Source organism: Trichoderma virens, assembly GCF_000170995.1.
Source record: "Trichoderma virens Gv29-8 chromosome Unknown TRIVIscaffold_93, whole genome shotgun sequence".
Classification (NCBI taxonomy): Eukaryota; Fungi; Ascomycota; class Sordariomycetes; order Hypocreales; family Hypocreaceae; genus Trichoderma; species Trichoderma virens.
The window spans coordinates 211,602-239,101 of record NW_014013656.1 but is presented as its reverse complement, the minus strand read 5'-3'; the positions used below and the strand labels follow the sequence as shown (position 1 = coordinate 239,101).

At 51.3% G+C, this 27,500-nt stretch overlaps 5 protein-coding genes across 5 annotated transcripts; 2 read left to right on the top strand and 3 right to left on the bottom strand.

Annotated features, from left to right (window-relative positions):
* On the bottom strand, positions 1 to 1,177 carry TRIVIDRAFT_90955 (uncharacterized protein; the record flags this gene model as incomplete). The annotated part of the gene is made up of 2 exons (XM_014093912.1): positions 1 to 888; positions 968 to 1,177. 2 exons carry the CDS (start codon positions 1,081 to 1,083, stop codon positions 132 to 134), a joined length of 873 nt encoding a protein of 290 aa, XP_013949387.1.
* A 933-nt stretch (positions 1,178 to 2,110) lies between these two features.
* TRIVIDRAFT_81430 (uncharacterized protein) lies at positions 2,111 to 4,830 on the bottom strand (the record flags this gene model as incomplete). The annotated part of the gene is made up of 10 exons (XM_014093911.1): positions 2,111 to 3,121; positions 3,179 to 3,339; positions 3,411 to 3,451; positions 3,512 to 3,622; positions 3,663 to 3,842; positions 3,983 to 4,045; positions 4,119 to 4,166; positions 4,229 to 4,396; positions 4,530 to 4,658; positions 4,725 to 4,830. 10 exons carry the CDS (start codon positions 4,828 to 4,830, stop codon positions 2,794 to 2,796), a joined length of 1,335 nt encoding a protein of 444 aa, XP_013949386.1.
* A 2,451-nt stretch (positions 4,831 to 7,281) lies between these two features.
* On the top strand, positions 7,282 to 9,345 carry TRIVIDRAFT_165750 (uncharacterized protein; the record flags this gene model as incomplete). Its single annotated transcript, XM_014093910.1, has 1 exon — positions 7,282 to 9,345. One exon carries the CDS (start codon positions 7,282 to 7,284, stop codon positions 9,343 to 9,345), a length of 2,064 nt encoding a protein of 687 aa, XP_013949385.1.
* An 8,922-nt stretch (positions 9,346 to 18,267) lies between these two features.
* TRIVIDRAFT_51368 (putative G-protein coupled receptor protein) lies at positions 18,268 to 19,749 on the top strand (the record flags this gene model as incomplete). The annotated part of the gene is made up of 3 exons (XM_014093928.1): positions 18,268 to 18,527; positions 18,581 to 18,847; positions 18,909 to 19,749. 3 exons carry the CDS (start codon positions 18,268 to 18,270, stop codon positions 19,747 to 19,749), a joined length of 1,368 nt encoding a protein of 455 aa, XP_013949403.1.
* Positions 19,750 to 22,790: 3,041 nt separating this feature from the next.
* Positions 22,791 to 24,938, bottom strand: TRIVIDRAFT_196629 (uncharacterized protein; the record flags this gene model as incomplete). The annotated part of the gene is made up of 3 exons (XM_014093909.1): positions 22,791 to 23,482; positions 23,543 to 24,096; positions 24,514 to 24,938. 3 exons carry the CDS (start codon positions 24,936 to 24,938, stop codon positions 22,791 to 22,793), a joined length of 1,671 nt encoding a protein of 556 aa, XP_013949384.1.
* Positions 24,939 to 27,500: the final 2,562 nt, after the last annotated feature.

Genomic DNA, 27,500 nt, shown 5'->3' with positions numbered 1-27,500 from the left:
AACCGATCTGATGAGGTATTCATGTGGCACTATATACAGCCATTATATCATACAATTTTCTGGATACCCCCAATGCATGCGCGCCCTTCTCTTTCTCAAGCGCCAATCCCAAGGGAAAATGAAATCACAATTTACAACTTTGCTTGTTCTTCAACCATCAGCTCTCCACGGGACCACAGCGCACCGCCGTCAATGGCAATGGCCTCGCCATTCACATGCGAGCCAGCCCGACTCGTCAAGTACACCACAATGCCCGCGATGTCCTCAGGTCGGCCCAGGCGGCGCATGGGGTTCGCCTTGGCAATCTTGTCAGCACCGCCCGACATGGCCAGCAGGCCGTTGGCCATCTTGCTGGGGAAGAAGCCCGGGCAGATGGAGTTGACGGTGATGCCGCGCGGGCCCAGCTCGAGCGCCAGGTTGCGGCCCAGATGCAGCACGGCGGCCTTGCTGGCCGAGTAGCCGTAGGTGCCCTGCTTGCCGAGCGTGCCGACGCCCAGGCCGGCGACGCTGGCCGTGATGAGCACGCGGCTGGGGTCGTCGAGCGAGGCCTGCTTCTGCAGCAGCGGCGTGAAGACGCGCACCGTGTTGAAGACGGCCTTGACGTTGAGGTCCATGACCTTGGCGAAGGCCTGGTCCGGGTGCGTGTCAAAGGCCTCGCCCCAGGTCGCGCCGGCGTTGGCGAAGAGGATGTCGACGTGCTCCGTGTGCTTGCTGACCTCGGCCAGCAGGTGGTTGACGCCGTCCATGGTGGCCGAGTCGGCGGGCACCGAGATTGCCGTGGCGCCGGGCGAGCGGCCGGGCAGCGCGTTGAGAACCTTGCAGGCCTCTTCGCAGGCGGCGGCCTTGCGGGAGGAGATGAAGACTTTGGAGCAGCCGGCCTGCATGAAGCTGTTGCGGGCGTGGGTTAGCCTTGGATTCGAGTGTCTGCTGTAGGAGACATGGCTCTTTTGATAGAGGAGGGACTCACGCTGATGCTGCGTGCAGGCCGAGACCGCGCGATCCGCCTGTCACGACGGCAACCTTGCCCTTGAGCGAGAAGAGCGAAGGGAAGTCCTCCAGACTGGCCTCGACAGCGGCAGACATTGTGGCAGATGGATGTGGGAAGACGAGGTTATGTATCTTCTTCAAGTAACGCGTATCGGAAAGGAAAGCGATGCAATTGATCAATCAAAAGCGTATATTCACACAAAAGAAGAAGAGCAAGCGAGATATACAATCCAAAACGAAGAAGAAAAGAAGGAAGCGGAGGATTTTATCTTCTCTCTACATGCTCACTGCATGACGACTCAACGTCCAAACAGTGGTCTCCCCCTTGTCCAGATCCTCGGTGTAGATAGAAGTGGACTTTTTCCCCAAACTAAAAAAGATTAGGGAAACAGGTACCTCCGCCGCCAATTTTCGCCGAAGCGGTACTTCTGACGCCAACAATTTGCGGGGGAGATGCCGAGGCACAGAACGCGGCCCGGGCTTATCAGTTTCCCCTTCTTTTCTGGGGTATTTTAGTAGGAGATCTGGCACTACCTCGACTAATCGTCGATGGCGGTATGCTTTTTTGATGAGGGTGGATAGCCGGAGATGTGCGGGGAGGCTTATGAAGATGTGAGATTTGGAGTTGTGCCGTTGGAACTTGTTGGGATGAGAGTGGTCTTGGAAACTGAGATTTGATCGAGCGCAAGGGCTCAGCCGATGAGCGAGGTGATTGATAGAACGATTAACAGGCATGGTTTAGAATACTACATCTATAAATGGCGCGATATAAGCTGTGATAGATTCAATAAAGAACTACACCCAACCCTTGGATATTGTTCCTACACAATGAGCTACCTATATGTACCTAGATCTAGTTGGATTGATCCGACGAGGACGAAAATGCAAAGGAAAAAAATTATATTCCTTGTAATCCCTGCACATCAGCCAAATCGGAGTTTTCTAGAAGGAATGTTGCTACCCTCTTTATATCGAGGGTGCCTGAGCTGACATGCCGATCCTCCTTTACTCTGGCCTAGCTCACAAGGCTGGATGGCAACCTTCAAAGGTAAATCATCTCTGGGTGTGTCACAATGTACACGTGGTTTCCTATTTTCACTCATACCAGTAAAATGGCCATGTTAGTAGCAACGATTTGGTATCTCATAATCTGACTCATGTCAAGTAGCAGCTAAATACATCATCCTCTCCAAAGCACTCGGCAGCAACATCAAGCTTTCGACAGTATGCATTGAGACTGTACATCAAAATATATGCCGTGAAAAGAAAGGACACATGAAACATGTCAGCATACCCAATGTATAGAAGATTAAAGAGAAATCATGCATCCTGATGATATCCAGCCGGCCCCGCCTAGCCGAGCAATAAATGTGTGTGTCCTGTTTCCACCACATGGGCCGAAGGAAGCGAATGCAATCTAACCCCCGTAAATGCGGCTGAAACTCTACACTTCCAGCTAAGCCTTCACGGCTTTGAACAGAAAACTGATTAAGCACTGCAAAGCAACGGGATGCCCAGAAAAAAAGAAAAGAAGATGCTTGCCGATTGTGGCCGCAATACTGTGCTCAAAGGGCATCTCGAGATGCCGGGAGGTACCCGAACTGTATTTCCAGCTCAAGATCGCCAAGCACATGTTTCGCAGGAACTTTGTGACATCGTGGGATATCTATTTCCGAGGAACGTATTTTGTGGATGGGTGCACTGCCATTGGCAAGGCGGCTCCATCGAATGCGATGCGCTCAAGGTGCGCAACCGCTTGAGATGATAAAAACGTGTCTGTGCCAGCCATCAGCTTCCCCCCGGGTCTTATCGATGCCTCTGCTTCTGATGGTTCTTTTTGTTCCAGCAGTGGTTTACAGCGTCGCTAACGAGTTCCCAGTCATTGTACACGATTGACCCGATGAAAAACACCTTGACGTTGTGTTCCACCGTGACCAGCTTGGAATAATTGACGCGGGACTCCTTGGAGAGCTTCTCGCCCTCTTCTTTCATCTCGACCCTAACCGGGGGGAACCCTAGCTTTGGCTCCTTATCAAGTAGTCGCGGCTTGGTGCCGCGCTCATGAATGATGCCATGTTTGTCAGCCTTGACACCTTTCTTTTTGCAGCCTTTGCCGCCGTACGTCAGAATCGGTCTGCTATGCGTTAGATTGACCTTTCAAGAAGGAAAGGGGGGCTTGATATGAACATACACGCAGGTGCAGTGGCCCTGATCATTTGCTATCACAATGAAGCGCCGGAAACCAACAAAGAATTTAGTTCCAAACCGGTTCTGGATTTCATGTTTGCCGGACACGCTTGGAGCGCCTTCAGAGCTGGCACCTTGCGGCTCCGACCAATGAACTTTAAATATCTTTCCAATCTTGCCGTTAGCAGGCTCGTTCTATCACCAGACAGTAGGGGCAGGGGCTTGGTTGTACACACCTCGCCTGGTTGAAACTTGCTGGACGGTTCAACTCGGTAACCTGGTTCTGAGCATCAGCTCTACTGGCGCATGCTGTGCGAGAGTGGCTTCAAGGACCTACGTGGATCTAGCTCTTCCAATGGCTCTTCAAGTGCTGTTATGTGGTAGCTGCCTGCTCCCGACTGAGCCTTTGGTGTAGGCGGGCCTTCGTCTTCGTCGTCGTCATATTGAGCTACGTATTGTGTTAGCTTTCTAGCGTGTATAAGTTTTACGGAGGTGCACCAGACCATAAGCCGATGCTGATGATTCTCCAGCATTTGCATATGCGTATGAATTGTAGTCTTGGCTCTCCGCGATAGTGTTTGCCAACTCGTCGTCTTCGTGATCTTGGTCAGGGCTGTGTTTCCGCTCGTCGTAATGATTTCGCTCGTCGTACCCATGTATTGGCCGGTCTGGCTACAAGTTTCAGCATTGAACCAAAAAAATAAGCGACGGAAAAAATTGGAATAAGGTTGAATAAAAAAAAATAAGATAAAAAAAGAAAGGGAACCAGGACGAGGGGTCAGGACTGGGCATTTGTGGGCGCACTCACCAGCTGCGTGATTCTCAGCTGATCGGCCTTCTCTTGCGCCGTACACAGGAGCCGATTGGGAGTCTACCCCGCCAACAAAATCTTGTCAGTCAATCAATCCACGACAACCGTGGGGTATTGGCCATTGGCTATATACCTGATGTCGACGGCTGGTAGTACTGCGCTTCGGATGATCCGTGGACGTCTAGTTATGGGATACGCTGTGAATGACTGAGACATTGTTTCGGTGCAGCAGAAGCAGCTTACATTGACTTGCCATGTAGTCGTACTGCCCCGCCTGGGACACATGCAAGGATTCCGCCGTCGAGGTTCTGTAGGCGCTTTGTGCCGAGTCCTCGTCGTGGGAGCCTGTCCGGTGCCTGTGCTTGCTCTTGGGCCTGCCGGATTTCGAGTTTGACAAATGATCTTCGGATACTGCAAAAGCCCTCCGGCGTCAGTCACCCAATTATCACATATAAGCACGCCAATCGTGGCCGCCAAACGAGCTCAAGAGAGCTTGTCGCGGCGCAACCGGTGCGACTTGGCAGGGTCAGCGGATAAAACGCACTTGAGCCATCGTAGTCGGTGGTGAGGCCCTTGAGGCCCTCTGTTATGTCGTTGATCGTTGTGTCTCGCGGAGTTTGCGCATGAGCGGCGGCGGCCGAGCCGTGCTGGTCCCAGTCATAGTCGTAATTCCCTAAGCAAGTATCACAGGTGTTGGCGGTGATGAAAAATGTCAAGCGCGGGGAGGGTCTTTTCACACCTTCGGAATCCTGGCGAAAGCGATAGTAGCGGTGGTGCTGCTCATCCAAAACCCAGTCGGACCAGCTGCCCCATTGATGGGATTTCGACTTGGACCCGTGGTACATTGTGGCATTTTGCGCCCAGAGCAGCGCGGGAAAGCTACAAGATCATCCGGCGCTTTGTGCTGGACGGCGCAAAGGACCGGGGGAGCCCGAAGGGTCTGAGCACAAGCGCAAAGCACCTCTTATCGAGGCAGGCCGACAGAGGGGACGGGTTGCAGGCCGGACGCAATGCGGATTCCACGGCCTTTTAAGAATGATGGCAAGAAGCAGCAGAAGCAACCAGCTCCAGCTCCAGCACAAGCACCAGCGCGAGATGATAAACAGCGACGGGCGGGAGGGGAACGTTTGGGCCTGTTCCTATGGCCCAGATTGGCGCGAGCCTCCGTGGGTCGTCCACTTGCTTCCTGGCCCGAGTGCTCCCCGGGCCTGTTGGTATGTTTGTATTGGGTGGTGCCGCAAGGTTGAGTGGATTGCTGCGAGCTGCTACTAGCAAAGCAAGCTGCGGCGCTGGCGGATAGGATTATGGAGACATCTGGCATGCATCGCTGGGCGCTTGTTTAGCTACCTCGAGCTGCCGCAGCCGCAATCAAGTCAAGTCAATGGCCATGGCGTGGCGTCTCTGTATAAGAGAGAAGGTCGACCGCGCAGGCAAGGGTCGCTCCGGCTAATGGGCTGCTTTTCTGCGCGCAAAATGCATCCTGACGTTGTCCAGCGGTCGCATTGCGCTATGGGACGATCTCTGAGGCCCGTGGAGGCGGTCCCGATTCGGAGGTGGTGTGCGGCTTTGTGCTCTTTTCGCTGATTTCCGTTGCCCTGCTTGCATTCTGTTGCATTGCCAGCTGGAGCTCTCTCTCCATGTCGCCAGCCAAGCCAAGCCAACGCCGGGTGTCAGCGAGCTGCCTTGGCCACAGTCCTTTGTCTGTACGAGTATGTACATGCTGGGACATGGCGAGCCGACAGCCACTCGGGCCAAAGCAATCAAATCCATCCATCACAAAACCAGCAGACAATGACGCCCCGTTGCCACCATCGAGCACTCCAACAGACCTAGGATCGCCCGTCTCCGCCATGCACCTTGGCCTGCAGCCCTTCGGTCCCAGGCCCTGTCAGGTGGCTCGGCCGCAGGAGCCCCAGCGCTGAGCGACGGCCAGGTGTTTTGCTCGTATCCTCGCAGATGCACGCCGTGCTTGGTGGAAAGGACTAGTCGATTTTGCCATGCGGGTCGAGGTCGATGGTGATGATGTCGAGGTAGAGTGACATGCCCAGTTGGGGCTGGTACAGACCTTTGACGCCGCTAGGGACGGAAAGCCCCGCCCTTTACCCCAGCACCCAGCTGGTGCACCCGTGCGGTGGAGCTTCAGCGCTGCTAGCACGGTTTAGTGGCTGGAAGCTGCTCGCCCTCGCTCTGTAGGGCTAGCGGGCTGGCGGGCTGGTGCTACGCTGGGGGTGACGCTGTGGGTGACGCTTGATACTATGGATGTACGCTACAGCACTGCTAGCGCGCCGGGGAGGCGTCGACGACAGTGCTAGCACCTGCTGCCACAGGGGCTTCAGCCAACCGCCGGCGCGCTGGGCCATGCTCGAGCTGGCGCTATTCGCTGCCAGTCAGATGCTGAGCCAGCTTGAGCTCTCCACGCACGCACGCAAACGGCCCACGCTGTCTCGCAGTTTCACGACAAGACACACTCGCCTGCTCACTCATATGTGGCCGCAATACCAAGGAGCTGTCTTGGTTCGTCCTGCTCGTCTCAAGCAAGCGACGTGTGTCTTGCCGCTGTAGACGCACCGTCTCCATTCGCAAGCCGATACACATTGGGTGCAGCCACATGAGCCGCGTCGGTCCCGCTGCCCATCATCTCTAGGTCCAGTCTGCAGAGCCTCGTCTGGCTTCGATCCGGCACCTCTTGCATCCTGTCACGCCCCAACGACGTTGGATGTCATCGAGACGGAAAGATGACCAGCGATGGGCAATGCTGAGCGTTGAGCCACTGCCAGCATACTCGAGCCGCCTCCATGGACGCTGCCGTACAGGGACCGGCCAGTCCAGGCATCCCATCTCTGGGCGATCCCATCAGCACCGGCAGTATGGACGGCTCTGCGGACGTGTCACTCGTCACGTTTGCTGCCGCCGCATCATCCCACGAGGACGAGGACTTTAAAGAGAGCGATCGCTGGAGACTCCATAGCGACACGTCGACGATATCAAGCAGGGTCACCACGCCAGATCCCGTCGTGTCGAGCCCGCCGCTTACCCCATTTGCCTCGGTTGGCAGTCGGACGCCTCTTCCAGGCAGGATTTCCAATGCCTTCTCTCCTCTCCCTCTTCTGCCCCCCGCAGTTCCTCCTCGGCGAGGGACGGAACGGGGTCGCGGAAGAGGGCGTGGCGGAGCAAGGGGAGCAAGTCGGCTTCTGCCGAGGAGCCCGAACGAGGCTACCCGATCCCATCAACCGAACCCGGCAGAATCATCTCGATACGGACCTGTTCGACCTCCGCTGCCTGCTAGTAGTACTGGTATGGCTCAGGCATCGTCGCCGTTCCCACTGCGTGTCGAGCAGGATAGGGGCGAGGATGGCCACAGGGCTCGACGCCATGGTGTCCCTCCTCACCCGCCGCCGCCGCCTCCACCGCCGCTCAACTCTCCTCATCTTACCTCCTCCTCTTACTTTTCTAACTTTCCGACGATAAGCAGGTCGGACCTTAGCCTGGCCGACAACAATCCCTCACCACCACCTTCTCTAGGCTCTCAGACATCAGCCAGCACGCAGCATGTGATTCAGCCTGCTCCTGGGTTTCAAATCAATAAATCCGTGCGGCCACGACCCTCCCGAGGTAGACGGAACTCGGGACGGTCCCATCGTCGGCGGAGTAATGGTCCTGAAGATGAAGCACTGACTTTCTCACTGACCAGGCCTGGAAATGACGAGACTTGGAGTTCTTCGTCTTCATCTAATGAGGATCCAATCGCCTATCGGAATGCTAGGCAGTTTCCCCCCCAGCTGCCCGCTGGGCCGTCCTATGGGCCGTCCGCCCGGCGGAGCAGATCCTCGGCAGCAAATCAAATCACAGCATGGGTATCACAATACGAAAAGTCGAGGAGCCCAACGAGATCTCGATCGAGATTGGGTGACATTTCTGCAGTTCTACAACCCACCGACACTGAGTCACACCTGGAGGGCTCTTTGCATTCCAACGATTCATCACATGGTGAAATAGAAATGTTGTGGCAGCAATTGAAAGAAAAGAGAGCTAAATTAAGTGGCACAAGGGCACAGATGCGGTCAAGGAGAAAGCAGCTGCGGGAAAAGAGGCGCGAGAAAGACGCCGCTGACAATGCATTTATGAGTGTCGTTCGGCCTGTACTGATCGGCCGAGGAGAGCTGCTTCAGACCCCATCAACCCTTTTTGAATCGCGGCTGGAGAGGATGCAGCAGTTGAGAGACGACTATCAAGTTCTGGAATCCAGCTATGAGGCGCTCGAGGCTATGTTGGACGAGGAAGAGCGTGATCTTAGCATCCTTGAAACGCGTTTCTTTAGCATCTTGGCGGCTGGTCAAACCAAAGAAGAGCGTCATCTCGACATCTCCAGCGATTCTGGTGCCGCCAACTTTAATATTGATCAGGTGGAAATACCGTATGAGCTCAGGGGCATATCTCCATTTGGCCCCGTCGAAGATCCACATCCTTTGTATGTCGATTTGACATCGACGGTGGGATATCTGGGGAATGCTCGGGACGAATACGCGGACCTCCTCTCCACTAGAGAGCAATACGAGGAAGAGCAGCTATTGAAAAAGACGACGAATCAGAAGGCCTCGGACGAGTTGGACATGAAGGAATTCTTTGACGAGTTCCCATCTGAAGAGCTGCGGATGGTTGGCGTGATAACCAACCTGGAATCCCAAGTAAGTCGCCTCAGGAAGATTTGCGAAGACAGGGGAATCATGAAAAAGCACATGTCAATCAAGATGGAGTATGCGCTGGACCCACAGATCAAGTATGAAGATCTGGATCTGGATGACGAGCAGACGATCTTGAACAGTCGCAAGACATTAGGCCATGCTGAGTTCAACGAACTGCTTTCTCAGCCGGACCATGTGCTAGCCGATGAGCCATTGACCCCACTGGGGGCTCTCAAAGCAGCCATTCGACTCCCAAATCACCATCCAGAGAAGGGTGTGAGGAAGAGACTGGCGTCCAAGGAGTACGCTATTGACAATCTCATGCGAGAATGTGATGGCGGGAAGAAGGCCGACTATGTGAATCGATGGCTGCTTCACCAGCTGCGACTGTCTCCGCTCAACGCCGTGCTGCTGCGATCCACTTTCCAAGCAAGCCGGTCTCTGAAGATTCGAGACATGTGGCGCTGGCAGTGCGATGTGATGCATTACTGGTGGCGCGATAATACCATGTCCCTAACGGATGGCTTCTTCAAACCAATAACCAGTGACAACTCGGAATATTCAACTCGCCAGGGGTCGCCGCAGCTGTCGCGGGCCGCATCTGACGGTGGTCCTAGGCATGTCTATCAGCAACATGAGCCCGTTGATAACAGCGATGCCATGACCGAATATGGCTAACGCTACCAAATGCGCTCCTTGTTATAATTTTTCTTTCGTTGTTTTCTTTTTCTTTCTATATTTCTTTAGTTCATTCTTGCGGCGGTCTTCTCCTTTCATCGGCAGCGGTTATCAAGCTGCTTTACCAGATAGGTCCAGTTTTTGTTTTTGTTTTTGCTTTATGTTTTTGGATTTTGGTGTTTAAGCATGATGTTCAAGACATGGTGAAGCAATTTTGGATTGGATAGATGGAAAACGTACCCTAGGTTGGCCCTTTGCACACTCGGGCACATTTAGCTTGAGTTCTAGACGGAGGCAGAAAAAAAGTGATACCCCTTCCCCCTTACCCTCTTTCTCTCTCTTCCAAACCTCCTCCCTACCTTTTCTCTCCGTCTTCCCCTCTGGTCTTCCGTCTATTCTGATATCTTCCGTTTTCTTTTCTATTTCTGCTTGGAACCAGCGATTTATGCGCGTATTGCATTTTTACTAGGCGGTATTTGTCGTGTTGAGCACGGAGTATCATTTTCTTTCTTTGTATGTCTGGCAAGCCAGCTGTTGAAATAAGCCCTCTGTTCCTTTCTTCATTTTCCAACATCTCAGCCTGTTGCAATTTTATCAGGTCAACTTTTTTTTCTCTCTCTACCTCTCTTTTTCTTTGGGAGGGGCTGAAATAAAACCGGATCTCCGGATGGCGATGTGCGCTTTCACTGGACGATGAACCTGATGATGTTTCTTCAATTCTCTGCCTGCCCACCTGCTCCTTATCACCACATAATCATCTTCTTCATCATCATCATCATCACCATCATCCCTGTGGCGTAACTGCTAGCTCCCGTGAAGCCAAACCGGACCGATCCTCGTGTGCTCACGAATATGGAGCCCCGTCTCCACCTCGCGAAGCCGTGGTGAGACAAGCTTCTCTTTTTGTCGGGCGGCAGTGTGGAGCAGAATCTGGCGCAAGTACCGGTACACCACGGCAAACATGGTGGTTTGACTAGTCTGAGTGGCCGCAGAAGGTCGCATCACGTTTATTCACGGGACATGCAGATGCTCGGCTTCGGGCTGTTGGTGCTAATGATGCACTCATATCCGTGAATCGCATAGTGACAATGCATGTGATGCCTCTTTGCGACCCTACGTGGTGCCATTTGAGCCATGCATGAGCGCTGCATGCGAGAGTGCAGGTGCTTTAGACGCATTGTCTTGTTTTTTTGCTACCATTGCGGTGACAGGTAATAATAATATGACAGTGTGAGAGGGGCCCGAAAAAGGCTCGGGCTTATGAATGTTTCATGCTCGTTCAAGGTTCTCAGCCGTCATGTGCCTGGTCTTGGTAAGATTTATGATGTTCAGCTCCGAATACCAAGACGCCGCCTCGATTTCTTGCATGCTCTTCCATGTCACGTTGAGACCAGCTTGTTAGAGCTCCGTCCATTTCCGCAGCTGTTGGGACAAGTGTTGCTTGATGCGGCTTATCAATACTAGCAGATGCGAGGTTTTATGGCCGAGATGCGATCTGTCACATTGATGCCATAATGGAGCCATTGCCAGTGAAACAAAGACCTGTCACAAAGCAGGTAAGCAGGCATGCACTCATCATTTTCCATTCCGCCCAAAACGAAGCCCAGCCAAATCAGCCGGAAAAAAGGACAACGGAATTATCTGCATGCTCACGGTGGTGACGGTGCCCATAGCCTCACCTTGCGCCGCAGATTGCGGACACGTATATACTTGCAGTAGACATGGTGCAGATTATTGGCTGACGTACACGGAGAGGCATATTACTTGTCTATAGCCAGCGGCTTCGAGGGTGGTCAGAATTTGGACTTGGCGTTTGCATAAGTGAATTAACACGTATGTTGACCAGATAGCCAGCGCATTGCATTTGGTCTTGCCAGCTGTCAACTTGATGGGTGAGAAATTGTAGGATCGGCGTACATTGTTGTGCTTATTTTGTGGGTGAGAAGGATTGATGATGGGTGCCCAACGAGGTGATTTAGTAGAAGATGTGATGACGGATGCATACGCTAATTGAGACTTGTAGTTTAGTGATGAGAGAGAAATAATGTCGTGGTATTTGAGTATCGGATTAGCTGAGAGCTGCATTGTTTAGCTGAGACGTTATGGAGGGAGAGATACCTGATAATGTGAAGTAAATAGCCTCATAGTTTGCGTATACCAGTCTTGATATGAAAATGGCCCATGCTAGAATGTATCCAAGAGTCGGTGCCGTCCTGATCGGTGCCGTCTTGAGATACATGTTATTGGTCTGGTTATCTAGATGGATAGAAGTCAGCCCAAACATAATATTAGACTACGTAATTATATTTACTTTGAATCACGATCCAGTTCCGAAGTTGCATGTTCTGTAAATACACATTAAGTTAAGGACTCAGAGATCTCTTCATCCGCGTACATATTATGCACAGGTATTATGAGTTGTTAAAATGATAGACATCTCTTTGTAATGGAAGAAGAATACACAACCAAATCCCACCCAGAAATCTGTTCATAAGAATTATACGCTGCCCCTCTGTCTTGGGATAAGAATATGATGATAAATCATCAATGGAACTCCAGCTGTTTCAGGCTCACGGACCATCGAAGCACGTCTCTTCAATGCCGAAAAAATAAATGCCGCGAAAAAGGAGATTAAAGCAACTCGACTGAATTTCTCACATACTGGTATTGGTATTACGCGGGATTGTCGTATTAAGCATGTCCTGGAGACGTCATTCCCCTGAATTTGTTGTTCACGAGGAGCAGGGGTTGCATGAACTGGTGGCGGTGCGAGATGGGTCCTGGGGTATGTATTGAATTGACGAGATGTCGGATATACCGTGCTGCTTTGCCTTGTAAAAATAATTAAATGTGTACCGAATATCTGCGACTGGGTTTGGTTGTAGTTTGGTTATATTCGTACGTATAAAGGCTCAAGCTCGCAGACACAGACGTCACGCGAACGCGGGCAACGTGGGATTGTATACGTGGCTTGACTGATGATCTATATAGAAACCCGTAGGTTGAGATATATCAACGTCTCTCTATCTCAAATTCTAATAACTAAATGACCACGGAGGCAGGCATGCTCACCGTCAACAGTATGTAATGGCCTGCAACTCACAACATTGAACATTTTCACAAAAGCTAAGCGAGAGGTAGGAGAGCTATGAGCCAATGTAAACGAAGCGTACGAAATGGATTTAACATGATACTATTTAGTTGGTAAATGGCGGAGAGTGAATTGCTTCTTGGTAGCCTCGCCGTTTCTGTCGGTGTGGAGGGCAGCTCTAATAGATGAGAATACACTCGAGTGAGATGGAATTGGAATTTCCTCCGATAGCTATGCCGATTACTTAGTGTAAGTAGCTCTATGAACGAATTCATTTCGAAGACTTAATGCGTGGCAAGCGCCTAGCAGTCTGTGTCGAGAAGTAATCGTAAACGTATTCACATGCAAACATTGCAAGAAATGAACCACTTGAGCCATGACCTTACCAAAGACGCACTATCTAGAGATGATGACAAAAGCCACCTAATGAGCATTTTGTTATTATTGATCAACAATAGTCAGGTCAAATATGGGCTTGGAGTATCAGCATGGTTACAATACTGAGCACCAATAGGTAGATGAAAGCCCCCAAGTATGGTTGAGTAACGAAGCAAAACAATAAATCTCAACTACTCAACGTAAGCATATCATTCACAAGCCCCTCGAAGAGCTCATGTCGCTCATCTAAACCCTCATGCATTCTTCCTGCCCATGCGAAGAGGGAAATTTCAGGAGAGCAAAGTCACATCTCTCCTTTTTGAACCCGCAAAACGTATATACAGAGCTCTATTGGACAAACACATTTTGTGGGTACAAGTCACGAAATGCGAGTAGCAGAAGTGTCTCCCGAGCGGATATCAATCCATTAGGGCTTTTCGTACGGCTCAGGTAAGAACCCGGTCCTTGGAAAGGCAAAATAATTCGCGCTCATATCCCCCTTTCCGGTACGAATGCTGGCTACGCACCTTGAACATTGTCGAAAGATACATCTCACTTTGGATCCAGGCTGTCAGTATTCTGTTTCTTCGACATTGGGTTGCCAAGTCTTCTCTCTGCCACTGGGATTCTTCATTTGTCTGCGCCGTTTAGCCGTTTTACGGTCCAAGTGCCCGTCAACTATGATGTAGCTTTGCAGGGCGACATGTCGAATTTTACCCCTGAGTCAGGGATGGAGTTGATACGAGAGCACAGACTTGTTTATTCACCTTTGTACTCGATCTCCTTCCATTACAGGCAGCCTTTTTTCCCATTCTGATACACTCAACATCATTGAAGAGAAATTTGATGGGTGGGCGAGTGGATTGGGTTTGGGGGTCAAGAATACGAGAGCTTGGTTTGACAACCAAACAATACCGGCGCCCTGTGGAGCGTGTGTCCTCACCAAAGCAAGCCGCCGGAGTTATCTGCTCGGACATATTTCATCGTGTCAGCATCTTAATGAGGCGGACGGCGGACTTGTTCACCGTTTCCAGCCACGCCAGATATTCTAGAACACGGCCGGCACTTGTAGGACTCCGTAATGTACCGGAAAGAAAAACTAGTAGATCACGACATGTTTACTAGAGCGCCAAAACATCACATTTTCGTCTCCCAAAACTGGACCTGCAACTCCAAAAGGCGTAGTACGGCCTGCGAGAGACAACGGTGTGGAAAAGAAGCTTGAGTTAGCTGCTCTGAGAAAGCACTGTTTTCTCAAAAAAGAAAAAGTATCCGTGCTTGCCGCCACTTACTCGTGCTTTTGATTTCCAATCCCGGGGTAACTTCATGCGTGCCGGTGTTGTACACCGACGATTATCGAAAAGCTTGATCTCCAGCGACGATCAGCGAGATACCAACGTGTCTTCACTTTAGCGACAATAGTCGTCGAATCAAACGTTGCTAAGTCTGAAACTTGGAGCTACTGTTATCTAACTGTGCAATAGCTCTGCGGAGGGACGTCAATGCTCGGACTGCCTAGCTAAAGAACTGTATCCACAGAAGCCTACTCCATATTCTGAGGAGAGAGCATTGGCCGAGCAAATGACATGCTGTCTCCGCAAAAAGGCCGTCTTGGAACCGATGGCCAAGTCTCATTCGTAGTCGATTATGATATGCAAGAATGCCGGACAAGGCTGACATGGAAGCCTGATATGCCGCAGGAGCAGCAGCACTTGTAGCGACACTGACACAAACATGATAGCCACTAAGGCGTCGCAGACTCACCCTCATCTAAAGCATGAGCATGAGCATTAGCATGAAACCTTGTTTGTGTTTAAAATGAAGCCCCTAACCTCGTGACACAAAGTCTTTTCCTTTGCTCCGCGAGGCCGCCTCAGCCTGCCTGTACTATGTAAGACGGGCTTAGGAGGGAAAGGAGCGGTTGAAATTTTCGTCGATGCCGTGCCGTGCGGCCGCCGGCCGGTGATAGGTGCGGCGCTGCCCGGTCCCACAAACATGACTCCTGCGTTGGAGAGAAAGGCATGACTCGTTGGCGTGTTCGCCATATATTGCATCTTCAGCTGAAAAGGGAAGAAGAACGGCTAGCACGTGGCAAAACGCTCTTATTAGTGGCTGCAGCCGCCCGTTTTGATGGCAGCAATTGGCGGCATCGACCTGCTCTATCAAACAGAGGGTGTGACCCCTTATTGCTCGCCCTTTTCGAGATTCCCGGTCTTGTTGCCGTTGAGTGTTCGCTGGGGTGGGGCAGCGGCTCATCGCTTCTACTGGTGCAAACGCTTCAGACGCCGGATCTAAGAGATTATCGATCCTGAATGGCCGTGGAGGCAAGGATCTCTTGGAGCTAAGATGACGACGCTTCCAAGTTCGGCCCTTAGAGGCGCTGATCGCGGGCAGCGAATCTCCCCAAAGAGCCTCGGCTGGCGCACATCCTTGAGCCGAACTTGTGGACGCTGGAGAATTTGGATCGTCGGCAATTAGTCGATGGCCGTTGCGGTATTGATTTTCGTCTGGCTGCCCATTTTCGCCTGGCCGCCACTGGCCTGTCCGGATGAAGCTGGACTGGGACGGATTGGAGTTGCATGGCGGCGTGGCAGCATGGATGCAATGACGTTCTGGTACAGGGTCCGAGTTAGTGGTCAGCAGCTCCTTTTGGCGCCTGCATTACCAGACACCAGGTATTGCATGCAGCAGAGGCAATCGCCGTTCATACAGTAGTGCCGTTAATGCCCTAAACGGTAGCACTGTTACCAGCCAAGGTGCTACCCAGGTGCTACCCAGGTAGGCTGTAGATAGGCAGCAAGTAGCCTGGGGCTAGCAGCGGCGAGTCCATGTGCTACGGCGGCAGAGTTGAGGAAAGCACGGGACCACTAGACGGTCCGCAAGATGTGCTGCAGGAACGGTCGCGTATCAAGCCATCGCTCATCGTTTTGCGGAAATCGAGATTCTCCGGACAGATGAATGCGGGAGAGCAACTACCAACACAGCAATCGACCCTTTACTTGTTTTCAATTACAGACGGCCCAACTAAGACACGCAATTTCCATCCCAGCCCGCTAGTCATGGTGACAGCTCTAGCTCTCCCGGCGGGAGATGTCAACGGAGTTTTCGGTTTCTTAGGCTGAATACGCTTTGGATGACCCGCTGCGGGCGGCTGGTTGCGCTCACCGTGGCCACCCAACCGCAAGTATGTCTTATGTCTCACAACCATGAGGGAAGAAAAAAAAGGAGAAGCAAAGAAGAGTGGCAAATTTTGCTCTCCGTGCAGACGGATCTGGGGTTAGCACCACTGACATACAGCACAGGCACGCAGGCACGCAGATGCAACGTATTACTCGTGAGGGAAGGGGTCATTGTTGATCACCCAGGAGGAGACCGTCTGCAGGCACAGGCCCGCTATCAATCAATCGTCAAAATCCCAAGCAAACGGATTCTGTCTTGAAGTCACCATGCCGTTGGTCTTCTAGAATAACTCAGCTCTCTTGGCAAGATTCGATCACTGGAGATGATGCCAATGCTCCGTATTCTTGGCCACTCCATACCCCGCGCCTTGGTAACGCGGATCCCCATGTCGATTCATCATTTGACCTCGATAAATGACCCGATCTCTACTTTGGTGGAAATTAATTGTGCAGTATAGCATCTTGATTTGTCAGATTTAGCCTACAATTTCAACGGCGTTGTCTCAGAGCAATATTCGAGCACGCCCGTCTCGCCTATGCTCCGCAATGCTTCGCAGATCAAACACCAAATGAGATATCCAATATCGTCAATATGCGATACGCTCGACAACTAGGCAACAGCCATGTAGCCCTACGCGAAACGACGTTGGGCCAGTGGAGTCGACGACCAGATGCTTGTTCAGCGGCATCATGTTTTTCTCCCAGGTTTCAGGGTTCATGACTCCTGCACTCACGCTAGCCTTAGCCCCGACCTATGAGGATAATATGGGGGACTGGGACTTCCCGGAGGCACCTCCGCCAAGCCCGGCCTATTCGCAGCGTAACGCCCTTCTCCGTGCGTAGCCGCTCAAAGGAAATGTCCGTTGCCTTAAACCGGCCGGCTCATTATACTGGCAAACGGAAAACGGCGATATCAAACGAATGCCCTGGAAGTCGATACACATCTCTGTTTTGTTTGTCTGGACTGCTTGCATGTTTTGCTCTACACGAGCACTTCAACGACGTTGCCCTTGGCATCTGATGTACAATTCCCCAGATGGCGGGCACATGAAAATATCCCCAGAACGCTGGAATGTGGGGACACCACCTTTTTTTGTCTGATGCCAAGAGCTGTCTGCCCCTGACAGCTGGTTGAAGACATTTTCATGATGCTCAAGTGTACACACACAAACGGCTGTCTAGTAATGTTCCATGTCAGTCCAGGCCAAACGCCTTGCCGCGTTTGTACCTATATTTCGCAAGCTCGCCGACCAAGAAGCACGGTTCAACGGGCTAATTGCGTACCACCTTTACCTAAGCTGTTGATCCAGTCAATAGCCTTGTACCTCGCTTCGGCATGGATACAAATCGCATCTCCACCTACTGTACGTCCACCCGCCAAAATCCACCCACACTATGCATGATACTGGACTCAATCTCCGACCTCTCATTCATGTTCCCCAAAGAAGTGCTGTTGATTCGGTTCCATCGTCTCGACCCCCCCTGTCTCTAGTCTAGCCACGATGCCGTTAGGCTTCTCACCATGGACGTTCCATACCCGCTCAGAGCAGCTTCGCCTTGGCCGTTACTTCGTATTACCGCAATCAGAGTCTGCTTGAATTTAACCCCGTTATACATGACGCCCTAACGGCTCTGGCATTCATCCACCCGGCGACAGGCATTCTGAGACGAAGGCGCCACTGACCGTTTGTCTACCTTGCCAAGCTTCCATAAACATCATGGAGTCTCGCCCGTCTCGCCCGTCTCGCCCGTGCTTCTGGCGCCGGCATATGGTCCGTGGGCCATGCGACGAACTACTGAGAGTCTGCGTCGATCAGATACTGGATTAAGAGCATTGGCCTACTGCAGTATTAGTACGGTAGCCCATCCCATGTTCTCCATATTCGTTTTTATCAATCCTCTTCTACCCTTCCCTGCTATGATTTGCAAATTTCAAGTTTGGCAGTATTGGTAGTGCTGCTGGACTCACGCACCCTCTTCCTCGCCCCCTGCCATCTGCTGTTGGATGTACATGCACCATCAGCGCAATCCCTGATTCACTCCTCCCCATAACGGCACATATAATACCAGGTTTCCCTTCCCCTCAGGAGAATCTGCCTGGGACGGATCATATTTATCAACTGGGAATCAACAGTCCTCTACTTCAACGGCGAGGACCGGAGCTGCCGGCACGTCTTACCAATCGGCTCGAGGCTCACAAAAGCCCACCAATTGCCTCTTTTCAACAATTCATTCTGGGCTACTCGAAGTACTGCGTTGTGACGATTGCCCAAGATGGCTGACGGTCTCACCCAGAAGCAGCTGAACATTATCAGCGACATAGAGCGAGCGTGCTCGGTGATTTCTCTGCTAGGATGCGTTTTCATCATCGTGACATTCTGCTTTTCAAGCTCGTTCCACAAGCCTATCAATAGACTTGTGTTTTATGCCTCATTTGGTAACATGATGACCAATGTGGGCACACTCATGTCTCGGAGTTATCTCAGTTCACCGCACTCTCCCGGGTGCCAATTGCAAGGCTTCCTCATTCAGATGTATGCGTCTTCGCATCTGACCTCTATGTTAGTAGGCCGCTGACGATTTTTAGGTTTATGCCTGCTGATGCATTCTGGACACTGGCCATGGCGTTTAATGTCTATCTTACTTTTTATCACAAATACGACGCTAGAAAATTGCGACGAATGGAGATACCCTATCTATTATGCTGCTACGGCATTCCCTTCATCCCTGCTTTTGTATACATCTTTCTCAAGAACAAAGAGGGCTACCGAGCATACGGCAATGCCACTTTGTGGTGCTGGATCACGACCGAGTGGGACATTTTCCGTATTGCAACGTTTTATGGCCCTGTCTGGTGAGTTGACCTGAAGAGTTTGATGGAGGAAGGAGAGTTTGGTTTATTGACACAAGTCTAGGGTCGTCATCTTTGCCACCTTCTTCATCTACATCCGCGCAGGACGAACAATCTATGAGAAGCACAAACAGCTCAACGACTTTCACTCATCCGAAGGCCTATCATCCGTGGATGTCATCACTACCCTCAGGACAACCGAAGTGACAGTCACTACATCGGAAGCCGTGACAGACCCTGGAGCGTTCCAAACCCACCCCCCTCCAGGCCGCCACCCATCCATTACAGACCCAGAGGGGCAGAACCCCAACTATTCGGTGCACATCTCAGCCAGTGTGGCCGCCACGGACGACAAGATTGAAGCAGTTAAGCCTGCCAACAAAGAAACTACGAAGAAGTCGAGACTAGGAAGATCAACGCGACCACCAACAGCTCGACGACGAAACTACGAAATCAACAACGCAGCATGGGCCTACGCCAAGTGTTCCCTTCTCTTCTTTACGGCACTTCTCGTTACATGGATCCCGTCGAGCGCCAATCGAGTCTACTCCGTTGTTAAGAGCCAGGAAATCAACGCACCGCTTGAGATTATGAGTGCATTTGTGCTTCCCCTTCAGGGATTCTGGAACGCTCTTATTTACGCCGTCACGTCGTGGGGTGCATGCAAGAGCTTTTGGGACGACATTCGAACTGGCAAGCGGCCAGAAGTAATGGAGCTAGTTGGAGGAATAGGCCAGACAGACGAAAATAGCCGCCACAGTCGGCGCATCAGCCAGTTTAGGCCGGGACACAGGTCAAAGGGACTCGACTCGGAGAGTATGACGGAATTGGCCAACACGCGAACCCATTCAGCAGACGCCCATTCAGCAGACAACGCCTCAGCTTATGGACGATCAACCACTTGATGACGACAAGGGGGGATGTGTTGCTACTACTCGAATATAATATTTAATCGTCCATTGAGCGTGCTGCTCTGGTTGAGACTTTAGTCGTTCACTTCTTCCAACGATGCATCTTCTCATCTTTTCTTTTCATTTCTCCTCTTGTTTTTTTTTTTTTGTCTGAACGCTTATGACGGCAAAGGATGATGAGTTCTGGGGGGATTCACAGGGACGGCGGCGCCTCTCGCCACTTGGGAAAAAGGGCAGGAAGATACCCAGGACTTTACTATGACTATCAAAACAATATTGACACTGAACTGCGCTACATTCACCGCTCTTCTCTTTTTTTTTCTTGTCTCTTCGCTCCTTAACCAGGTTTCTCTAACTGTGATTATGTCGTCCAAGACATGCACCATGCCAGTGATTGTATACCAGGGGGCACGTTTTAATACAAGTATATATTGCTGGTAGTTTGCAGAGCTAAATGTGCTTTAAGACAGACTATTTGCTTGGCCGTCTAGCGACGATAGCTCATACGAGCACTGCCGGTTCTACGATGACATTTCGTGCTACGATAATACGGAGTGACTAGCGGCTCTTCGGTGAAGTCACGTCTTGGCCGTTGCAATCTAGATTCGGGCCCCTTCTCGACCCTCGACCCCTCTTCCCCAATCACTAACCCCTAGGAAGAAGCTGTCCAGCAAAACCGCGTGGCAGTCGGGGTAATACTTTACGAACAAGGGCCTCACAATCTCCGCAGCGCAAGGTTGGGATTAATGCTTTGAGGCGGGGGGCGGTTGGGTAAACCTTGCAAAATCCTTCGAATCCTCCCAGGTGTGCACCACTTCGAGAACGTACCCGTAATTCGTGAGCATAAGTGATTTTTAGCTGGATTCGTGTCAGCGCCCGGCAATGCTGGGTCTGGATGTATTTTGTGGGCGGGAAAGACGGGGAAGACGGGAGGCGCAGGATGAAATGGATGGAGCACACACAAGCAAAAGAACAAAACGAAGAAAGGAAAAAAAGTTTAAAAATAAACAATCAGGGCAAATTAGTCATGTGTTAGGCTATTTTTTTCTGCCGGTTTTTGTGCCGCCTCTTCTGTGCCCTTTTATGCCCCTGCATACCGCCCCGTGTCTAACGGCGCAGAGGGAAAACATGGATGGAATCTTCAACAAAAAGAGAGCCTTACCTTGAACAGGAAAAAAGCCATCAGGGGGTCCGGAGCGTGAAAATGCGCGCTGGGAGAGGCTTGGCTCAGCTTGGTAAGAGTCCAATATACGTCCATACGTGGGAGGCATAAGCAGTTGCCCTGGGTGAGCTAAGCCATGGATCTCTATTCAATATAGGGCTGAGGAGGCCCGTTGCTGACGGCTTTTGATAGCGTCTTTTCCGGCCGGTTTATCCTATCAGTACTTGGATTCTGTATTTTTTGTTTTTGTCCTGCTGCTGGCCTGGAGCTTACAGATACAGGCACGGATACAACTGGTAATAGCGCCGTGTGTCCCCTTTTTTATGTCCTTGCTATTGTCTGCATTTGGGGTCGCAAGTCTGACCAAAGACCGACGGGTCTCCCAACACTGCCTTTTCCAGAAACGGGGAGGGCGCAGACGCGGAAACACCCAAGGAATCACACCTGGCGTTGGGTCAAAGTGGCTGCAGCTCCGTCTTTCCGACTTATTTCGTAAGCGGTACTACCTTCTTCTAACAACACCAGACAGAAAAAAAAAACAAGCTCTTCCCCTCAGAAAACGAACGGGGATACGGAGGAAGCCTCAAACGTCCGCAAACCCAGTCCGTTCGGCGCAACGGCAACCCCCAAACTGGGCAGGCAAGGGCCAAAAAGCAACGGGCCAGCGCCTCGAAAGCGGCATAGCTTACGAGGGGGACGAAACAATGGCGTCGCCCAGCTTAAAATCAATTTAGGCACAATGGAAGGGAAGTCGGGGACACGCCGATGAGAAATTATTCCCTTATACCGTTGCTTTGCTTGCTTAGAGCCGTAAAAAAAAATAAAAAAAAGACGGATTCAACGGTCGGCAGGCGTTGGGATGGGATGGTGACAATATGTTCAGACAAAGATTTTTACTTCTTTTTTTTGCCTTTTGCGGCTTTATTCTCCGAGGAGAAACGAGGCACATGCCTTACTGGCTTTTTGCAACTAAATATCAGAGAAAAAAGGACTTGCTTGCGGGCCGCTTTGTCCGTTTGAGGCCCCTTGCATGGTGCGTTGCAGCAGGATCCCGTTCGCAGCTTAAAGAGGGAGGTTAAAACCTCGTGGCTGCATACGAGTATAACCTGACGCAACGCAACGCAACCCAAGTGGTGTCATTGTTGTTGTTCGTCGGGCGTTAGTTCTGTCGTTTTGAGTGTTTGCTGCTCGATGCCTGGCACAAAGTTCATGCTCGGCGCAATTCGCCCCTGGTTGACGTCGTATCAGATCCAAGTCTTCCTCAGGCTGCGACTCAGTCCCTGCTTCCCATGCTTCTCTGGGCTCTGGATGGCAGAATCGCCCGCTGATCGTCAGCAGAGCACGGCCCTTGTCACTTGTTTTTGTTCCGCATCTCCACATGTTACCCTGGATCGTCATGCGATGCTACCAAACACGTTGCAGTACGGAGTACGGAGTAATGGCGGTGGTTATTACACCGAACCTCGAAAGGCGTCTGCACAACACATGTCAGAACTGAGCCATCAATTCAATAAGTCCGAGACTACCCTAGATGACCCCAGCGAATTCGTAATATCCCCGCCGTAGAAACGCCTCACAAACAACACCACCACCCTCCCTTGTATATAGCCACCAAGCTCGAGAAGACCACTGCAGTAGCTCAACGCCACCGGCTACCAACCGAGAGAGGGGGAGAGAGAAGGAGAAAAAAAAAAAATGAAACCACATGAGAAACAAGGGAGAGGGGGATATCCTGTACTAAGTGATGCAGCCCGAATCATGTCAAACACCATCCTTCACCCAGCTAGTCAGGCATTTCCTCAAAGAGGCAAACGCACGCCTTTGGCCTTCTTCAGAACCAAATCTTGGAACTACTCCCCGATGCCGGCGTTTCCTACGCTTCCTTGAATCCTCGGACAGTGTGATATTCCCAGATAGTGCCCAGCTCGAGACACTCGGCGACGCAAGCAGGGTCATCCCACCACCATTTGGTAGCAGTGACATGCGAACCCCACGCTTCTACCCACAGCATACGTCCAACCAGACTTCTAACCTGGGCTTTCACTTCTTGCTCTATCTGTACCCCGTCTTTGAACATACTCGTGTCCCTGTTTGTTGCGCTGTTAGGAACCGCATAAAACTTTGTCGTGGTGAGAGAGCTCTTGTCCCCGCGAAGCCCAGCCTCCTCGAGCAGGGGAGGGAAGGCTGTACTGGGACTCATACACATGCCTTGCCTTGCTAGGTTTCGAAGCAGATTCTCTTCTATCCACGTCTTCAAATTCCTACCCATAGTGCCCGCCCGGGGAAGTGGGTCGATGAGCACCAGCTGAAGGAAGCCCTTCTTCTTAAGACATTTGTAGACGTTACTGAGTATCCCAGGCAAAGAGGCTGACGGACACAGAGACGGCAACATCAGAGAGCGAACTGATTCATAAACTCGAGGTGCTACTGGAAAGTCTGTGGGCGACACTGTGGAAACGGAAACCACATGAACGTTTTCCAATAACTCCTCCTTTGGTATCGAGAGCGGCGATACGTGATATATCTGCTTCGTGTGTTCCAGTGCGGCGAGGTAGGCGACAGTGGCTACATCAAATCAACCCATCATTAGCAAATTGGCGTTCAGCTGGATGAAGGCACACTTACCTGCTGAATCGTAGAGGGACAAAATCATGCGAGCCGTCAAGGGAGTTTCCTGGCGTGGGCGCAACGGTCCATTAATCGTTAGATATTGATCCATGTGGACCATAGTCGAGAGCATCCACCTCCGCTGGTCTTCAACCTCAGGGCTATCACCCAGGAGAAAAGAGACGTCTTTCTTTGCAACGCCCTTCCAGAATGTCTCCAGTCGAGATAGGATATCAGGCGCACTCGTTTTTGCCATCTCGGCGACTGCTAAGCGGAGCCAGCGAAAGCTCTTGTTTATACCGATGCCATTCTCTGGCAGCCGGGTGTAGTCCACCTGGTCACGGATGGATTCAGTCGATTCCCGTAGAAGAGGACTAGGACTAGACGAATCACTTAGGTTGGGAGTAGAATGGTCCCATTCACCAACAGCTCTCCATGCCTCGGGATTATTAGGCGTGATGGGCATTTCGACACCAGAATATGCTGAACGGAGAGGCGATCTATGCGGGATGGGAATAGCTGGAGAGCGAGGCGTTGATTTTGTCGGTGGCGAGGGTGAAAATGATGGTTTTCTTTGAGAAATGGATCAGCTTTAAGAATGGATTGTTGTTGATGCAGCATAAGAAGATGGAATGTGCAGAATTTGGACATGAAAGAAGCATTACTAACTGTTTTTCAGAGGACAAAGGCGGTGTCAGTGGCCGATTGGCAAGAGTGTCAGGAGCGACTGTAGACTTTTTGGACAACAAAGGGCCGTCATCAGCTGATTTCGCTGTTTTTGGACTTTGTCCGAATATCTGCATCAGGCTCTTCATCTTCTCCGACTCTGTCAAATAATCAGATGCCGAACCAGCAATTGAGGCATGTTCAATCGACAACGGCGAGAAGAGGGAATCTGCATTGGAGATGAGCTGTGAGCCACGAACAAGACACGACTTGGGTTAGAGCACAGAGCACTACTCTTCTTACCATCAGCTGCGAGATGCAACGGTAGCCTTCTCATATCATCGATAGATCTCTCGGGAATCAAGGGGCTAGTGTTCAAAGGGCTCTCGATGGCGGTAAGCCGTTCCAAAAAGCTGGTTGATATACGGCTGGAACTTCGGCGGCTCTCTTGATCAAACAAGTTTGATATGGGCGAGCGATCGGGAGACGCCATAATCGGAGACTCGACTCCTGACGATGCAGACGATGCCATCTGCCCATTGGACGACGATGTGTTTGCCTTCTTTGCGCCCCTGCTACGGAATATAGCAAACGGAGAGTCAGTTGACCAGCGTGAGCTGGCTGTGGATGCCGAACGCCGTCTCGGCTGACTCTTGACTTGTTTTTGGTGAGCTTCCCTTTTCTCTTTTCGTGCTCTGTGCTCTCCCACCAGTTCTTTATCAGGGTCTGTCCAGATGACATCCCACATGGCAGCGACGCCCCTCACAATCAAGAGAGAAAAAGGAGAAACAAATATGAGGGAAACTTACTCGCTGTCGTTCAAACAGCGAATGTAGCTCATGAGGATTTCGGCCCAAATGGGCTGATAAAGCGTCTGTCTGGCCTTGATCTGGTGCAGCGGCAGTAACGTAACCAAGAAGTCCTTGGTGTCACAACAGCAAACGAGCTCCAAAAGGATCAGTGGGGAGGCTGGTTGCCTGAATTGTCAAGTCGCAGTTTGAATGATACTGATTGCAAGCAATACTGATACTCAAGGATGACTGGGTGTTTGGACTGTGGTATTGGAGACTGGAGGATTATGGGTGCTTGCAACACTCTGGGTTTTGGGTTGCGAATGGTGATGGAGCAGAAGATAAAGCGAGAAGCTATGGCAAAGCCAGTCGCGATCCGACGCTACAATTTCCACGCTATGGATCATGGACCGAGGGAAGCGAGAGAACACAAGGGGCTTGGCAAGAGAAGAACAAAGAACAAAGAAGCAAGTGAAAGTTGCTCATTGGCCTCATGCCAACTGAGAGAAGGTCGCTGGCAATATGGATGGCCGAAGAAGCCGAAAGCACTAGAGTCCAGGCCAGGAAGTATCCTCGGTGGCCTCGCAGCCTCGCAGCCGCAATCTGGTCACCCTCGAGTAGGAGAAAGGCCAGCTGCAGGAACTGTGGACACAGCAATGCAAGTTCCCGTGTCGTGGAGATGAGGGTTGATTCGAGGCTAGTAAATGTTTGCTCAGTGGCCAATGGTGTGGACGCAACATCCGCGATGCTTCTTCTACGGTGCAAAGTTATTGAGCTGAAGCCGCAATTCGGGGCGACTTTCACGACCTCGTTCGCTAACAAGGTGTCGCAACACTACGATGCTCTATACTAGCTATGCGCCTTGCTACTAGTACCAAGGATCCTTCGCTTCGTGTTACTCTCCTGCATCGCTACAGCGGGATGCCATGCATCACGAGACTGCAAGACGAGGCTGCATTTGCCCAACACTATGCTTTGCTCATCTAGTTGTGTGAATGGCTCTCCTTATAATGATACTGGAGCTCTTCAAAGATGATGACCTGGTTGTCTCCTGACATTCAGAAGTGCAGAATAAGATGGTCGTCGTCTTAAGCTTCTTACTACTATCTCAAGTACCATTGCTCATAAGCATGTGTATGTTGGCCTCACTCCCCTGCACAGCATATTTATCACCAGCGCCCGCTCATAATTCACGCGCAGTCATCCGTTCAATTGAAGCTCGGCCACTCCGCCATCCAAAAGAATGACCCAGCCATGGTCCTTCTGTCCAGCATCCAACATCCAACCAGCGTATCACATTGGCCATGCCATATTTGCCACTGAATGAGCAGTGAGACATCGGCAGCAGATGCCGACAGCACATGTTTCACTCACTCCTTTGCAATCTGAGTCAAGGGTTGAGTCAGCTGAAGAATAATCCTTCTTCCTCGTCATACCAACGGCGTGTATACTCTCAACTAACCCCTTGTTCAGCTCCCAACACTCGCCGCAGATATGAAGGTCCTTGGATATAATCTGTCTCTGGCCATATATACCAAGCTTCCACTGTTGCCTCGCAGGCGACAGGTTTGACGTTTAGCCACTTTGGCCCCTTCATCTCCTCGATCCACCTCCATTCGCTGTGCGAGTGCCACCACGCGCTATCACTCCCTGTGCAACCAACTTTAACGATTCCCATGCCAGTACAGACATCCCTTGTACAACACTGGTGCTTTCGGCTACCAGCCAGATCAGATATAGATTGGTCAAAGCGCAAGACACCGAGCCGGAACACACTCTCCATAACCAGCATGTCATGGATTTCCGTGTCTCTCATTGGTACCGTGGCTACAAGTGCAACCAAGACAAGAGATGGCCACATAACAACGCGGCTCGGCCGGTACCAAGCAGCAAGGGAATATTTGCACGACAGAAAAGGAGGTGGATACAATACGAAACCATTGCTTCACGGTTTTAGTTTCCTCTCCATATCGTACAGGCGTGGAGCGGGTAGGCGGACTTGAAACGCTAATGAGAGGTCCTTGTGGTAACATGAGATGCGGATGGCCCGTACGGAAGGGCTGGAGATTATCTTGTGGTTCACCACATGCAGCTGGATTGGCCTGATCAACTGTATTTTCATAAACCAGGCCGTCGTAATCTCGGGTTCATTGTCGACACGCTGCCAGCCGCCAACCAGCTGCCGGATTATCAACCACATCAGACGGGCGGCACAGTTGGTCCTCACTCCATGTTCACTTTGCAGAGGGGCTGGCAGTCCATAGACATTATTTTCTTCAAGATCGACGAGTCTGGGGCCCCCTAACGAATCTCATCACCATCGTCTTTCTACCCACTCCTCCGTGTCCAGTTTCCTACAAGAACCAATCCTTCTCCTTGCGCAGTATTTGTCTACGGTGAAGACTGTTTTCGTTATACATGCACATCGAATTTTGGCCCCTATATTCGTATCTTGACTATCACAGTTTATCGCCTTTGGGACAGGTTAAACTTCTTTAGTTTAAATTACGCGGCATCAT